Source organism: Balaenoptera ricei, chromosome 1, assembly GCF_028023285.1.
Source record: "Balaenoptera ricei isolate mBalRic1 chromosome 1, mBalRic1.hap2, whole genome shotgun sequence".
Lineage (NCBI taxonomy): Eukaryota > Metazoa > Chordata > Mammalia > Artiodactyla > Balaenopteridae > Balaenoptera > Balaenoptera ricei.
Window position 1 is genome coordinate 28,844,640 of NC_082639.1, and position 17,227 is coordinate 28,861,866.

At 44.8% G+C, this 17,227-nt stretch overlaps 1 protein-coding gene across 2 annotated transcripts in view; it reads left to right on the top strand.

Annotated features, from left to right (window-relative positions):
* Positions 1–5,815: 5,815 nt before the first annotated feature.
* Positions 5,816–17,227, top strand: part of LOC132363294 (protein argonaute-4) — a 39,315-nt gene continuing 27,903 nt past the window's right edge. For both annotated transcript variants that reach the window (XM_059919028.1, XM_059919038.1), the window contains exons 1-2: positions 5,816–6,187; positions 14,359–14,524. In XM_059919028.1, coding sequence (XP_059775011.1) covers positions 6,169–6,187; positions 14,359–14,524 — 185 coding nt within the window. In that variant the 5' untranslated portion in view covers positions 5,816–6,168. The remainder of the gene's footprint in view (positions 6,188–14,358; positions 14,525–17,227) is intronic.

Genomic DNA, 17,227 nt, shown 5'->3' on the forward strand with positions numbered 1-17,227 from the left:
AGGGGAAATCCATCATTGCCTCGTCCTAGCTTCAGGTGGTTTGTGGGCAATCTTTGGTGTCCCTTAGCTTGTGGATGCAACACTCCAATCCTCCATCTTTCCATGGTGTTTTCCCTGTATCAATTTACATAGTCTTTCCTCTGTGCATGTCTGTGTATGAGATCATATGGTATGGACTTATATATGTGCAACTATAAATGCACAGAAGAAAATTAGGGATTATACATATAAAATATTAATGGTAGTCACCTCCAATGAGGGAATTGGGAGGCAGCCTAAAGAGAACTATACATGTTACCTCCTTGATACGCAATTTCAGTGAGATCACTGTGCATCTTATTCTATTGTACTGGATTTTTTTTCAATTTAACAGTGTATTTTAGGGATCCTTCCATGTCAGTACATATAGAAGCATCTCATACATTTAATACATACATTTTACTTATTATTCCATAATATGAATGTAATCTACTTTTAAAACCATTCCCTTTTGATGAATGTTAAGGTCATTTCTATTTTTTTCCTATTGCAATCAATGCTATAATGAACAAACATCCTTGTTATATGTTATGTGTGTACAGATGTTCAAGTTTCTTAAGACAGAGACCAAGAATGGAATTAAGGGTTTGAAGGGAGGCACAAATAAATTTTTGATAGACATTGACAGACTATTTCCAAAAAAAGTTGTCCCAATTTACAATCCCACCAATACTGTGTTAGAGTATTAATTTCCCTCACCTTTACCATCTGGATTTACTCAATTTAAAAATATTTTTCAAGCAATGAATTTTTAAAATAGCTCATTTTTGTACTTTGCTTTTCTGGTTGTTAATGATTGCACACCTTTTCATGTTTGTTAGCATTTGTATTTTTTCTGTGAATTACCAACTTTTCTACTTATGAATTTGTAGGAAAAATTTTTTTTATATAAGTTTATTTATTTATTTACTTTTGGCTGCGTTGGGTCTTCGTTGCTGTGCATGGGCTTTCTCTAGTTGCGGCCAGCAGGGCTGCTCTGTTGCAGTGCACGGGCTTCTCATTGTGGTGGCTTCTCTTGTTGCGGAGCACGGGCTCTAGGAGTGTGGGCTTCAGTAGTTGTGGCACGCGGGCTCAGTAGTTGTGGCGCATGGGCTCAGTTGTTCCATGGCATGTGGGATCTTCCTGGACCAGGGACCGAATCCATGTCTCCTGCATTGGCAGGCGGATTCTTAACAACTGCGCCACCAGGGAAGTCCTGTAGGAACTCTTTATATTTAATTTTATGGTGGTTTTTGTGAGAAGTTTTAATTTTTCATGTAATTAAATCTATCAGTATTTTTCTTTGTGGTTTCTAAATTTTATGTCTTGTTAAGAATGCCTTCCTGGGACTTCCCTGGTGGCACAGTGGTTAAGAATCTTCCTACCAATGCAGGGGACATGGGTTCGAGCCCTAGTCCGGGAGGATCCCACATGCCGTGGAGCAACTGAGCCCATGCACCACAGCTACTGAGCCCACATGCCACAACTACTGAAGCCAGTGCGCCTAGAGCCTGTGCTCTGCAAAAGAGAAGCTACTGTAATTAGAAGCCCGCGTACCACAACGAAGAGTAGCCCCCGCTCACTGCAACTAGAGAAAGCCCGCGCGCAGCAACGAAGACCCAATGCAGCCAAAAATAAATAAATAAATTTATTAAAAAAAAGTGTAAAGGAGCAAGGCTGCTGATGGAGTAGGAGGAGGGGGGCAGAAATTCCGTTGGGATGCCAGGTGGTGTCTCTTGGCAAGCTAGTCTAGTTCAGTAGTGTGCAAGGCAGGTCTCTTTCCTCAGACAGAGTGGCTCCACTTCAGCTCCCACTTAAGATTTTTGTTTGAATAAGGGCATCCCCAGCTAAAGAAGAGTTTAAGTCCCTAGCCCAGCTGATCGACTGCAAAGAAGTTCGTCCTCGACTTCTAAGCTCCAGACTTTTTGAAAGATTGTATGAGGAGAGGCTGGGGAGTCAAAACACCAACAGAGACCAGCAGCCCACACAAGGGTTGGAGTGTCTCAAGCAGCATGGGTGGCTGGAGCCCTGCCATCTGGCACAAGGTCCACTAGCAAGGCTCCCTCTGGCACAATCTGGTCTCAGGGGAGCATCGACACATTCAAAAAGTCCAGTTCCATTCATAAACCTCGCCTGAGCGTGTTCTGGCTCTCACCCTCAGGTGAGTGCGCCAAGTCCCTGTACTCAGGTGGCTCAGACAAAGGCTGTGTAAGCATGCTTGGTCCCTGACAACTCTGCTTCCCTCTCTTGGACTAAGCTGAGATCATGAGCTCACTGTCTCTCAAAGGACAGCAAGACAGCAGCAGGGGAGCAGCTTTGAGCTGGGGGAAAGGAGGGAAGGGAGGAGAATGATTTACTATTGGGCACTTACTCTGTGCCAGACACACAGGAACATGCACATATATGGTTTAACTTCCTCCTCACAACATCCTTGAGCAGTAGGTGAAGGGACTTGTCCCAGGTCCTTAGAGCTAGTATGTTGTGGAACTGGGATTTGAACCCAGGACCACCTGATTGGAAAATCTGCACTCTGGAGAAGCTGGAGATTCACCCAGAGTTTTTTATCTAGGCCCCTCCACTGGACCATTTCTAGTTCCCATGGTTTACGCATTAATTGCTCATTCATTCCATACATTTCCCTGAGTAGGCATTTGATGCCAAGTAACATGTTAGGCAACAGAAACACAAACCTGAATTCCTGAATAAGGCATAAGCCCTGCTTTCAAGGATTTATAATATAATGGGAGCCAGGCCTGAACTGAGACAGAAGACCAGGAGCTGAGTTAATTATACCACCAAGGGAGGCCCTGTGGTAGCCTGGCCAGAGGGCAAGTAGTTCTAACATGAGAATGAGAATTCAAGGTTTGGTGTCATGGGGGTGCAAATAGATGGCCAATTCTCTGCCCATTCCCCACCCTGTCCTGTAGGTGTGTGGGGTGTGGGAGAATGAGCAGACACCATCAGAGAGAGCTGAGGGGGAAGTGGTATTCTGGGGCAGAGCTTCCTCTCAGACACAGCAGGAAGTGGAAGGAGAGCTTGTCGAACAGACTGAGGTTTAGGAGAGTTTATTGACTATAGAACATTGGTTTGGGAGGGCTCAGAAGGGCTCAGTCGGAAAGGGGGCAGTGGGTGCCTGAGTGGGAGTGAGTTTTGGAAGAATGTAGATCATCAGAGCAGTCGAGAATGGCAGGGGTGAGATACTGAGGAATTGAGGCATTGCAGTCATGACTATGGCCTAAATACATTTCATACTCAGGTTTCTGAGGTTATTTTCAGTACAGGAAACAAGCTATGGTCTCTGCTCAGTGTACCAAATAAAATATGGGGGGAAATCTGTTAGAAAGTGAGAGGGGGAAAGTCAGCCTCAAACCAGGCTGGAAGCCACCAGCACTGTGTGAATGGGAAGAATTTAGCCTGGAGTGGAGAAGGGAGGTGGCTACTAGGCTTAACTCAAAACTTGACCTTTGGGGGCTTCCCTGGTGGCACAGTGGTTAGGAATCCACCTGCCAATGCAGGGGACACGGGTCAGGCCCTGGTCCGGGAAGATCCCACATGCCGCGGAGCAACTAAGCCCACGCACCACAACTACTGAGCCTGCACTCTAGAGCCCGTGAGCCACAACCACTGAAGCCCGCGCTCCTAGAGCCCGTGCTCTGCAACCAGAGAAGCCACCGAAGCGAGAAGCCCATGTACCGCAACGAAGAGTAGCCGCTGCTGGCCGCAACTGGAGAAAGCCCACGCGCAGCAACGAAGACCCAACGCAGCCAAAAATAAATAAATTTATAAAAAAAAAAAAAAAACTTGGCCTTTAGTTGGTTTTCCTTATCCTCTTAACTGTCAACCAGTCTTTTCTTTTAGTGAATACTTCCTCCCCTTCAAACTTTCCGTCCCCTATCATTGTTTCCAGTGAATATCTGGCTTAATGGAGAAGCAGCATGGCACTATGGAAAGAACTTGGAGTATGGTATCAGTAAACTAGAGTCCAGTTACTTGATTAAAAGTCTCAGTTCTGTAGCCAGCAGGGGATGGAATCAGCCAGGACTAGAATGCAGGATTTAGAACTCCAATTTTTCCATGCTTCTCAGCCATATCATGTAATGCAGAGCCTGATTTTCTTAGCTCCTTTGAGGCTGTTTCCTCATCTACACAAATACCTTTCTTAATAATATCTACCTTATAGGTGGTTGTGAAGATTAGATGACATGTGAAGCCCATAACAAAGTGCCTGGCCATGGTGTGCCCCGAAAAAAAAAATTTTTTTTTTTTAAATGGATTGTGCTTTTAGTAATCTTTATTTGTTTATTTATTTATTTTTATATTTATTCTTGTCTGTGTTGGGTCTTCATTTCTGTGCAAGGGCCTTCTCTAGTTGCGGCAAGCGGGGGCCACTCTTCATCGCGGTGCGCGGGCCTCTTCACTATCGCGGCCTCTCTTGTTGCGGAGCACAGGCTCCAGACGCGCAGGCTCAGTAATTGTGGCTCACGGGCCTAGTTGCTCCGCGGCATGTGGGATCTTCCCAGACCAGGGCCTGAATCCCCTACATTAGCAGGCAGATTCTCAACCACTGTGCCACCAGGAAAGCCCCCGAAAATTGTTTTAAATCATTTTTATCATACAAAAATTGCTTGGCTCTATGGCTGCACATTGTAGGTGCTCAAATAACTATCTCACTACACGTGTTATGGGCTGAATTGTGTCCCCTCAAAATTCACACCTTGAAATCCTAAGCCTCATTACTTCAGAATTCACTGTATTTGGAGAGAGGGTCTTTAGAGAGGCAATTAACTTAAAATGAAGTCTGTAAGGTGGGCCTTAACCCAGGATGACTAGTGTCCTTATAAGAAGAGGACATTTGGACATAGATGTGTACAGAGGAAAAACCATGTGAAGACACAGGGAGAAGATGCCATCTACAAGCAAAAGAGAGAGATCTCAGAAGAAACCAATCCTTGATCTTGGATGTTTAGCCTCCATAACTGTAATAAAATTAATTTCTGTTGTTTAAACCACTCAATCTGTGGTACTCTGTAACGGCAGCTCTAGCAAACGAGTACAACACATACACATTGTCCCTTTTTAACTGGTGGGCACAGAGCTGCCTCATTGTGAAGACTAGAAACTCCTTCTTGGCCTATGTTCTCCAACTCAAAGTCCCAACTGAAAGCCCCAAGGATGCTGGGTCTACTGGGCTGACTGCACCACCCTGGAGTGGGGTGTTGCTCCTTTGGCTCTTGGCTGCTACGGTGAAGTCATCCAAGAAAGCAACACTTTTCTCTTTGAAGTGACTGGTGACTTGCTGAGCAGAGGTCATAGACAGCGAGAGAACACATCATTCATCATAGTCCATTCGCGTGGTGCTTTCGGCTGCATGGGTCGGGAAGAGCACCTGGGTGTACAGTCTTGGATGAAGAAGTGGAAGGAAAATGCTGCGTCCGTGGTGACCCCGGTGTTCTCAGTTCCAGGACAGTGGAGAAAGAGGAGACAGAGGAGAAGGAAGTGGTCTGAGGTGGGAGGAAGGAGGAGAGGTGTCTGACGTGAATCTCAGGACACTTTCCACGGGAGGAAGTGGAGAGCTGTGTCTGGACCAGCGGGGTCTGCAATCCCGATCTTTCTCCGGGCACTTGTGTGTTGGGATTCTCTGGGAGGACAGCATGTAGGCCCCCAAGAGCCCTTCGCCGGGGAAGGCCTCCCTGGGCTACAGGGCAGTGCGGGCGGGCGGGCGCGCCCCCGACACGTCCTCTGGGCGCTGCCCCCTGAGGGCGCGCGCGCCCACCCCCGCCCCTGCCCCACGCCGGGCCGGGTGGACCCGGCTTCCGGAGCTGTGCACGCCCCCTCCGTGAGCCGGGACCCCTGGCCGCGCGCGCCCCGCACCCTCTCCCCGCCCGACGGGCGCGCGCGCTGGCTCCCGCTCCCGCTCCCGCTGGCGGCGGCGGCGGGGATTGTTTTTGTTGTCGCTGAGGCCGGAAGAGCCGCGGGAGCCGGGTCCCTGTTCCCGGGCCGGGCGCCGCCGCCGCCCCTTGCTCAGCGCCCGCGTCTCCGCGGCGCCCCCATAGCGCCAATATTCCGGAGATCAAGCGTTACGCGGCGGCGGTGGCGGGGCCCGGAGCGGGAGGCGCCGGGGACCGCGGCGAGGCAGCCCCCGCCGCCGCCATGGAGGCGCTGGGACCCGGTGAGGAGGACGCTCGGGCTGGGACCAGGACCGGACCCGGGGACGGGTGGGCGGGCGGCGGGCTGGCAGCTCCCCGTGGCCCCCATCGGCTTGTGCGTGCCTGGGTTGGGCCGTCAGGCCTGGGGGAGGGAGACCCCATTGCACAAGGCGGAGGGAGCTGACCCTGGCCTCGGCGGTGGCGGGTTCCGCGCCCCAGCCTGGAGAGCTGAGCCAGTTCTCGATGTCTAAGGAAGGAACGAGGTCACCGAGGAAGGTGACCCGCGTCCCCAGGTCTCAGGGAGACCTGACCCAACCTCAGGGAGGTGGTCTGTGCTCCAGGGTGGAGGCGAGGCCAGTTTGGACTTCAGAAGGGACGCGATCTGTGCCAGGTGCGCAGCGGAGGCCTGGTGCGGACCGGACCGGACCGGACCGGGAAGGACTCCACCATCTACTACCAGGGGTATTCTTGGCTTGGGGCCGCACCCCTATTTTTCTTTGCACTGACAGACAGTCCAGAGCCCTCAGATAAGGAAGAAAGAGAACTTCCCCTAAACACTTCCCATTAGCCCCGAAGGCCAAGGGGCAAAGTGTCCACCCTTTCTCAAAGGCCCTGAAGTCTCGGGCAGTGTGGTCTTCTGCCTCTGTCTACCTGTCAGTCTGTGCAAGAGACCCAGAGTGGTCTGTCGTAGCTCCTCAGTGACAGGCGAGTTACCAGCCAGAGGCTCCAGCTCAGGCTTTAATACTCCGAGTATCTTCTAATTGGGTTAGAAGTGGTTGTGAGGATCAAATGAAGGAGAAAGTGCTTTGGAAACTGTATTATGAATGGCCTCTCGTTATCTCCCCGACTCTGCCCAAACAAGAAGAACCATTCCAAGTTGTAACAAATGCCCTGCAGATTGGAGTCTGCTGCTCCCACCTGGAACCCCAACAAGTTTCTGATGTCTTGGCTAAGTAGGGCAGGGTTTAGGGGCTGTGTTAGAATTAACTTTAATATCATACCTTATCTACATAGTAGACTTAGTTGTAGAGCATTTCATTTTTTTAGCGCATAGAAAACTCAGTCTACCATTTGAGTTTGGAAACTTTGCAAGTTTGTTTACTTGAAACTTGTTTACATAGCTGAATGATTCAACTCCACTTTAATTTGCTGCTTAGAGTATTTTTTTTTAAGTCTTTATTGAATTTATTACAGTATTGCTTCTGTTTTATGTTTTGGTTTTTTGGCCACGAGGCATGTGGGATCTTAGTTCCTGGACCAGGGATCCAACCCCCCCACCCCCTGCACTGGAAGGCGAAGTCTTAACCACTGGACCGCCCGGGAAGTCCCTAGAGTTTTGGGGTTTTTTTAAAATTAATTAATTTATTTTGGCTGCTTTGGTTCTTCGTTGCTGTGCATGGCTTTCTCTAGTTGCAGTGAGCAGGGGCTACTCTTCGTTGTGGTGCGTGGGCTTCTCGTTGCGGTGGCTTCTCTTGTTGCGGAGCACGGGCTCTAGGCACGCGGGCTTCAGTAGTTGTGGCTCGCGGGCTCTAAAGCACAGGCTCAGTAGTTGTGGCGCACAGGCTTAGTTGCTCCGAGGCATGTAGGATCTTCCCGGACCAGGGCTCGAACCCGTGTCCCCTGCATTGGCAGGCGGATTCTTAACCACTGCGCCACCAGGGAAGCCCCTTAGAGTATTTTTTAAAGGACTTCGTAGTCAAATTTCATATGCCTTTTAAAAATAAATTGGTTTTGTCACATTAATATTATTTGATAAACCTCAGTGTATTACACTGGGTTACTTCAGCTATTTCCCCCGGCTAAAGGCATGATCAGGTCTTTAGGAATGTAACAGACTTCTGTTCAAATCCAATCTAGTAATTTAATAGTTGTATAACCTTGGGCAAATTACTTAATTCCTTTGAACCTTCATTTCCGCATCTATAAAATAAGGGTAATAATAATTATGTGCTGCAAGATTGTTGTGAGACTGAAATAAGGTAATGTATGTGGGAAGTGTTGTTGTAGATAGTAATGCATTGGAGATACTCAACAAATGTTTCTTCCCTCCCTCCCCTGCTAGAAAGTCATAATTGAATCAACTGTTGCATTTATGAGCTGATATTGAAAGAGACTATGTAACTGTGTATACAAACCAAATTTGATGGAAAAGATCAACCTGGCGGTGTTAGGAACATCCCAGGGACTCTCTTTTTGGTTTGATTTTAGATTTTGCAGGACTTATCATTTCACCCAGGATTGAGGAAAATTAATTCTCACTAACCACATTTATAAGACACTAATGAATAAGCCACAATGTCACGTAGATCTTTTCTGTTGACTGGAATATTTTCTTGCCTGCTGTCTAGCAAACTCCTTTTTTGGTGTCACAGTACCTTGGAAACCCAATTAATAACAAGAAGCTGCTTGCTGAGCATGGAATTAGAGCAAAGGGAGTTGATAGTCTTGTGGGATATTTCATCCAGGCTAAGAACCTAGAGAAGCTTTCCTGCTTCTTTGTTAAAGCACATGGATCTAATGCTCTGTTCCCTCCTAGCTTGAACAATCATTGAAGCATGTTTAGTCTTGCTCTGCTCTCCCTCACCCAATTTCGATTTCTGACAACAGTAACTTGGAAATAAATATATTTAATTATATTACCATTTATTTTGCTTATATTAATAGTAATATTGATTTTTACAGTGCTTTACAGTTTGGAAAGTGCTTTCTTGGCTGTTAGCTCATTTAATTCTCTGTGAGGTAGGCAAGGCAGGTATGATCCCCGTTTTACAGATGAGAAAAGAGGTTCAGAGAGCTTAAGTGACTTTATCAAGGTCTCAAGGCTGAGTGGTGAGGGTGAGTCTGGGTCACCTGACTCCTAGTCTAATGCCCTCCTCTTCTATTAAGCTGACTTCATCTAATCTGTGTTGAGTCATATTTGTTACCTTTTTGGAAGATGTCATTCTCTGACTTTGTCACTAAGTTTTGGAGACGCTCCCCACATGAAGACCTTTGAGCAATAACAACATTCATGCAAGCGCAATCATAATAGCTAACATGTATCGAGTGCTTACCATTGTGAAGCACCGTGTTAAGCCTTTTATATACATTGTCTCATGAGATCCTCACAGTAGCCTTATGAGATGGATGCTATTATTATCATACCTCCTCCATTATTTTTTTTTTTTTTAAACTTTGGGTTTATTTATTTTATTTATTTATTTATTTATGGCTGTGTTGGGTCTTCGTTTCTGTGCGAGGGCTTTCTCTAGTTGTGGCAAGTGGGGGCCACTCTTCATCGCGGTGCGCGGGCCTCTCACCATCGCGGCCTCTCGTTGCGGAGCACAGGCTCCAGACGCGCAGGCTCAGTAATTGTGGCTCATGGGCCCAGTTGCTCCGCGGCATGTGGGATCCTCCCAGACCAGGGCTCGAACCCGTGTCCCCTGCATTGGCAGGCAGACTCTCAACCACTGCGCCACCAGGGAAGCCCCCTCCTCCATTTTATAGATAAGGAAACTGATGCACAGATTGGCTAAGAAACTGGCCCTAGGTCATGCAGTTAGGGAGTGGTAAAACCAGGACTGAAACTCAGGCAGTTTGGTTCCAGAGCCTTAGCCACTATGATTTATTTCTTCATAAGTCGTTTGATAAATTCAAAGAAACCAGCTTTGGGGATGAACAATTTTAGAATATATCTTTCTAAATAAGTCTTCTAAACTTATTAAAAGGAATGATCACTCACCTTCTAACTTTTCTCTCTTGCCATGGAAAAGAAACACACTCTGCTTTTCTCCACTTCTTAATCCCTTTCCTTCATTTCTTCTGCCTCTGCCTCTTTAAAGGGCATCAAGTACTTTAGAGAGGTATAGATGCCATAGGACTGTGAAGTAAATTGGAGAAGAAAAAGCCCTGAACTGGAGTTAGGAGACCTAGTCTAGTCATACGTCCTTAGGCAAGTCATTTGATCCAAATTTCTGTTTGCAAATTTCTGTCATAGGGCTTCCCTGGTGGCGCAGTGGTTGAGAATCTGCCTGCTAATGCAGGGGATGCGGGTTCGAGCCCTGGTCTGGGAAGATCCCACATGCCGCGGAGCAGCTAGGCCCGTGAGCCACAACTACTGAGCCTGCGCGTCTGGAGCCTGTGCTCCGCAACAAGAGAGGCCATGATGGTGAGGGGCCTGCGCATCGCGATGAAGAGTGGCCCCCGCTTGCCGCAACTACAGAAAGCCCTAGCACAGAAAACGAAGACCCAACAGAGCAATCAATAAATAAATCTTTAAAAATAATAATAATAATAATATTTTAAAAAAAAATTTCTGTCATAAAGCTGGATTTGCGATACAAAGATTGCTTAAGCATATCTTGGAATATGCAGGGCTGACTTTTCTATATGATTTAATTGGGTTAATTCAGTATGCCTGTCTACCTCTGATATTATTTATTATCTACTTCTTATCTTGTTTATAAATGCCGTATCACACCAAGAGTAGATCCCCTTGTTCACCAGAAGTGGAACTCAACTCCAAGGAATAATATTTTTAGTATAAAATAAGTGCTTTTTTGTTTTAATGAAAAGATAATCGTCAATTCTTTTGTTTTAGAAATGACTAGGTTTCTGTTTAGTTTCTACCTGGATCTGCTACAGGGATTATTGGTACTGTTCAGTTCAACATTTATTGAAGAACTACAATGTGCTCGTCATTGAATTAGGTATTGAGATAACAACGAACTGGAAGTCCATTTCTTCTAAGAGTTTGCAGTCTAGTGAAGGAGACAGTAATTTAACAAGTTGTTTCTAGGTACTTGTCCTAAGTGCTCCCTTATACAGAAAGTCTTGGGAACACAGAAGATGCATCCTCCAGCCTGGGAGATTCTGGAAAGGCTTTCCAAGGAGGTTGCACTCAACCTGAGTTTTGAAGGATGAGTATAATTTAGGGGAAGAAGGAACAGTGAATTTAATACGTGAAAAGATTTTCAGTACTTTAAGAATTAGTATGTGGTGATCTGTCAACACAAATTTCATTAAAGTGTTTGCTTTGATTTTCCTAAGTGATGTTGGACAGAACAGCTTCTTGCTTCAAAGTTTTCTCTCCTTAGTGAATTGTCTTTGTTCTTGGTGAAATACCATTGCAACAAGAAAACCTGTTGTAACTTTCCTTTGTAAACACAGCTCACTTTACTCAACACCTATTCATAGCAGAAAAGATGTTTATTTTTTAGGCCAGTGTCCATTTGACATTATAATCAAAAAGGAGTAAGATTTTCTGTAGACAGATATTTCCCAGACTGTGTTTCCCTAAATCCTTATCTACTGAGTATTGATCGATGTTTGATTTTAAAAACAGAGAGAGGGACTTTCCTGATGGTCCAGTGGTTAAGACTTCGCATTCCAGTGCAGGGGGTGCGGGTTGGATCCCTGGTTGGGAGCTAGGATCCCACATGCCTAGCGGACAAAAAACCAAAACATAAAACAGAAGCAGTATTGTAACAAATTCAATAAAGACTTAAAAAATGACCCACATCAGGGGCTTCCCTGGTGGCGCAGTGGTTAAGAATCCACCTGCCAATGCAGGGGACACGGGTTCGAACCCTGGTCGAGGAAGATCCCACATGCAGCGGAGCAACTAAGCCCCACAACTACTGAGCCTGCGCTCTAGAGCTCGCGAGCCACAACTACTGAAGCCCGCGCACCTAGAGCCCGTGCTCCGCAACAAGAGAAGCTGCCGCAATGAGAAGCCTGTGCACCGCAACGAAGAGTAGCCCCCGCTTGCTGCAACTAGAGAAGGCCTGCGCACAGCAATGAAGACCCAAAGCAGCCACAAATAAATAAATAAAATAAATAAATTTATATTAAGAAAATGGCCCACATCAAAAAAAAAATCTAAAAAAATAAATAAAAACAGAGAGAGTGTGTGTGTGTGTGTGTGTGTTCTAGGGAAAAACAAGTTAGGTAAATGATGAGTTAAAGTTTAACAGGTTTATTACGTGACTTATTAGAGAATTTAACATGATAATATACATTGGAATTTTAAGCAGGGGAGGGATTTTGCAGTTTCTTTAACTTATGGAATCCTTTCTTTTTATGGACTATCTTGTGAACCGTCAATGGAATAATTTGGAATGACTGCCATATCTAGACCAGGGTTTCTCAGCCTCAGTACTGTTGTTTTTTTTTTTAATTTTATTTTTTTTAAATTTATTTATTTTCGGCTGCGTTGGGTCTTCATTGCTGCGCATGGGCTTTCTCTAGTTGTGGCGAGCAGGGGCTACTCTTCATTGCGGTGCGTGTGCTGCTTATTGCGGTGGCTTCTCTTGTGGCAGAACATGGGTTCTAGGCGCACAGGCTTCAGTAGTTGTGGCACGCGGGCTCAGTAGTTGTGGCACATGGGCTTAGTTGCTCTGAGGCATGTGGGATCTTCCCGGACCAGGGATCAAACCCATGTCCCAGGCATTGGCAGGCGGATTCTTTTTTTTTTTTTTAGAAATTCACGTTCTTTTATTTATTTATTTATTTATTTTTATTTTATGACTGTGTTGGGTCTTAGCTTCTGTGTGAGGGCTTTCTCTAGTTGCGGCAAGTGGGGACCACTCCTCATCGCGTTGCGCGGGCCTCTCACCATCGCGGCCTCTCCTGTTGCGGAGCACAGGCTCCAGACGCGCAGGCTCAGTAATTGTGGCTCACGGGCCCAGTTGCTCCGCGGCATGTGGGATCCTCCCAGACCAGGGCTCGAACCCGTGTCCCCTGCATTGGCAGGCGGACTCTCAACCACTGCGCCACCAGGGAAGCCCCCGGCAGGCGGATTCTTAACCGCTGCGCTACCAGGGAAGTCCCAGCCTCAGTACTGTTTGAAACTTTGGACTGAATACTTCTTTGTTTTGGGGGGCTGACCTGTGCATTATAGGATGTTTAGCTGTATCCCTGGCCCCTACTCACTACATGTCAGTATCACTCCCCAATTTGTGACAACCAAAAACGTCTCCAGACATTTGCCAAATGTTTACTGGGGAACAAAAGCTACCCCAGGTTGAGAACCACTTGTCTAGACTGTAAGTTCCTTGAAGGCAGAGGCTCTGTCTTTTTCCTGAGTCCACAGTACATGTTAGACATATAATAAATGAATAAATGTTTGTTGAAGAAATGAACTAGATCTTGATCAGGAAACATCAGACTGTCCAGATTTTTAAAATATCACGTTATAAGCAAGAAAGTCTAGCATTATTGGTGTTGTTTCACTATGTAAGTTAGCAATTAAATTGATAAATATAGCTGCTGTTTAATCTCCTACAGTCTGTATAAACTATAATAATGCAGGCTAATTTATGGAGGATTAATGGATCATCTTCAGCCTGAACTGGTGATGGCCCCCAGAGTTTAGAGATGGTTTGATTTGTTTATTTATTTAATAAATTTATTTATTTATTTTTGGCTGCATTGGGTCTTCGTTGCTGCGCAGGGGCTTTCTCTAGTTGCGGCGAGCAGGGGCTACTGTTCATTGCGGTGCACAGGCTTCTTATTGTGGTGGCTTCTCTTGTTGCAGAGCACAGGCTCTAGGCACGCGGGCTTCAGTAGTTGTGGCACGTGGGCTTCAGTAGTTGTGACACGTGGGCTCTAGAGTGCAGGCTCAGTTGTGGTGCACGGGCTTAGCTGCTCCACTGCATGTGGGATCTTCCTGGACCAGGGCTCCAACCCGTGTCCCCTGCATTGGCAAGCAGATTCTTAATCACCACGCCACCAGGGAAGTCCGAGATGGTTTTATTTTTAAATGCATATAATTTTGTAAGCCTAGCTGTAGATCTACTGATGCTGTTAAAAGGTTTTAGACAGTAGATTGCCTCTGAGGGTTCATCATACTGTGTCTAATGTTGACATCCCCCATATTCAGAATAATAGCAACATGGCAAAATATTTAGAAATCTAGAGAATCTTAGGTCAAAAAACTTTTGACTTTTGTATATCAGAGTATGTTCAGTGAATAATAAGATCTCAATAATTGTAGCTATTTTTGTTTTGTTTTGGTCGTGCTGCGTGGCTTGTGGGAAGTTAGTTCCTGGACCAGGGATTGAACCCCTGTCCTTGGCAGTGAGAGTGCAGAGTCCTAACCACTGGACCACCAGGGAATTTCCAACTATAGCTATTATCATCATCATCATGATCATGAGGGGAATATTATCCTTCACAAACAAGTAACACATCAAATATCTTTCATTCTCTTCAGGACCTCCAACCAGCCTGTTTCAGCCACCTCGTCGTCCTGGCCTTGGAACTGTTGGAAAACCAATTCGACTGTTAGCCAATCATTTTCAGGTTCAGATTCCTAAAATAGATGTGTATCACTATGACGTGGATATTAAACCAGAAAAACGGCCTCGTAGAGTCAACAGGTAAGGATTAGAAAGAGTAGGCTTCTTATACATTTAAATACATGTAATTTGTTTATTATGAATCGTATTGTTCTCTAAACTCTTTTAACATGTAGGCTTTTTTTTTTTCTCTAAGATGTTAAGTTTCTTGATAGCAGGTTTGCTGTCTCATACTTGGTTATCCTTCACAGATTCTAGCAGAATGCACGATACATCATTGTTCAGTCAGTAAATACTTAATGAATGAAGAAGAAAGGTCACTCTTTAACTGTCCAAAGGTAGCAGAAATTTATAAAAATAGGTGAAGCTACTGGTGTCTATAGAAAATAGAACTATCTGGAAATTCAAATTTTATTATCATGTGTTGGTATTGGACATGAGAAAAATATAAGTGTAAAGACAGAAGAATCATCTTGGGGTATTGAAGAATGTAAACTCAGAAGCTCTGTTTAATTCTAGCATTATCCAAGAGGGGTCTAGATAAGATGATTTAAGCATTGTGGTCTGTATGACAGGAATTTACCAATAGTGAATATAGCCCTGTAGCAGATATTCTTACAGTGTGCTGAGATCACCCACTTTCCCTTTCTCTGTTTTCATGCTGTGATATTCAGGCAGTCCTTAATATTATAGTTCTTGCCTTTCCAAGGATGCTCTTGCTGTCAAGTGAAGTATTTCTTTGTGGCTTGTTTTTTTTTTCTCATTATAGATCAATTAGTTGGCTTTCTGGTATAGTTCAATCTCATGCAAGCCCTTAATTGTTTGGCTGTTGTATAACTGAAATCAATAATAACAGAAGCAGTGGCAATGGCTAATATTGATCCATTTGACATATATTCTGTTGGGTGCTCATTGTGTATCAGGTATTTTTCTATGTTCTGGGAATACAACATGAACAAACAGGCAAAAGTTCCTACCCTTGAGGAACTTATATTCTAATGGGGGAAAAGTCCAATAATAAATGAATAAGCAAACAAAACATATTATTTGTTAGTTGATGATAACTGCTGTGAAGAAAAATAAAACAGGGATGGAAGATAGGGATGGAGGATGGGCCACTGATTTTACACACACACACACACACACACATATATATATATATATATATACACACACGTACATATAGTATATATACTATTTATGTATATTGTAAATACGTATATATTTTGTATATATGTTACGTATATATTATGTAAGATGTTTGTGTGAACGCATGTGTGTGTATATATATGGGTACACGCACACACATATATATGTAATATTTTAATAGTATAGTTAGGGAAGAGCTCACTGAAAAGTGACATTTGAGGAGAAACCTAGAGGAGGTGAGGGATATCTACATGACAAGAGTCCCAGGCAGAGGCAGCAGCTTGCATGGTATATTCAAGGAATAGCAGATAAAGCCTGTATTGCTGGAGTGAGTGAGGGGGAGGGTGATAGAGAAACTCCAAAGGGCCCTATCATGCAGAGTCTTGTAGGCGGTCATAGAACTTTAGTGTTTACTCTGATTAGATGGGTTTTGAGTAGACATTTGATATGACTAACTTAGATTTTTAATGGATCATTTTGGCTGCTGTGATGAAAATGAACCCTAGCAGGTAAGGGTGAAAAGCAGGGAAATCAATTAGGAGGCATGTGTAATGATTCAGGTGAAAAATGATGGTGGCTTGAACTTGGGTAGTAAAAGTGATAGTGATAAAAACTGGTCAGAGACTACAAATATTTTAAAGGTAGTGTCAGCAAGATTTGTTGATGGATTGAACAGGAGGTATGAAAGAAATGAATCATCATTGATTCCAGGGTTTTTGTCCTGAGCAGATGGAAAGATGGAGTTTCCATTTATCAGGACGGGGAAAACTATGGCAGAGGCCAACAGGGTTGACAGATCAGGAGATCTGTTTTTTGGCCATGTTAGGATTGAGATGTCTATTGGACATCCCAGTGAAGATGTTGAGCAGGAAGTTGAATACATGAGGTTGGACTCAGCAGAAAGGTCCAGGCTGGAGACAAACATTTGAAAGTCATCAGCATATTGGTGGTAGAGCCATGAGACTGGGTGAGATCATGTAGGAAGTGAGTGTGGTTAAAGAAAATAAGATTTCAAGACTGAGTCCTGAGGTACCTCAATACTTACAAATGGGGAGATGAGGAAGAATCAGCAAGGAGACTGGCATGGAGAGGCCACTGGGATGAGAGATAACCAGGGCAGAGTGAGGAGGCAAGGGAAGAAGACGTTTTAAGCTGAAAGAATTGATCGTCTAATGTTCGAGGAGCATTGAATTTCGCAATGTGGAGCTCACTGGGGACCTTGATAAGAGTAGCTTTGGTAGAGGAAAAGCCTCACTAGAGAAGATTGAAGAGAGAAAGGAGAAGAGCAATTAGAGACAGCTCTGTCAAGGGATTTTGATGCAATGGGGAGCAGAGAAATGGAATGTTCAGACGAGGAGGAAGTGGGATCAGGAAATTTCAATTTTTTTTTAAGATGAAGAAATTATAGCATATTTATATGCTGAAGGCAGTAATTCAGTAGAGTGGAAACATTTGATGATTCAGGAGAGAGGAAGATTCCTGGAGTGTTATCCTTGAGCATACCAGAGTAAGTAGGCTGGTTAGCAGCCATTTAGTCTTGTCCAAAACATCCATAAGACATTTGGTCTACGTCAAAAGGTCCCTGAAATTTGGTCCTATTCAAAATGTTCATGAGCGTATTTGGCCCATGCCAAA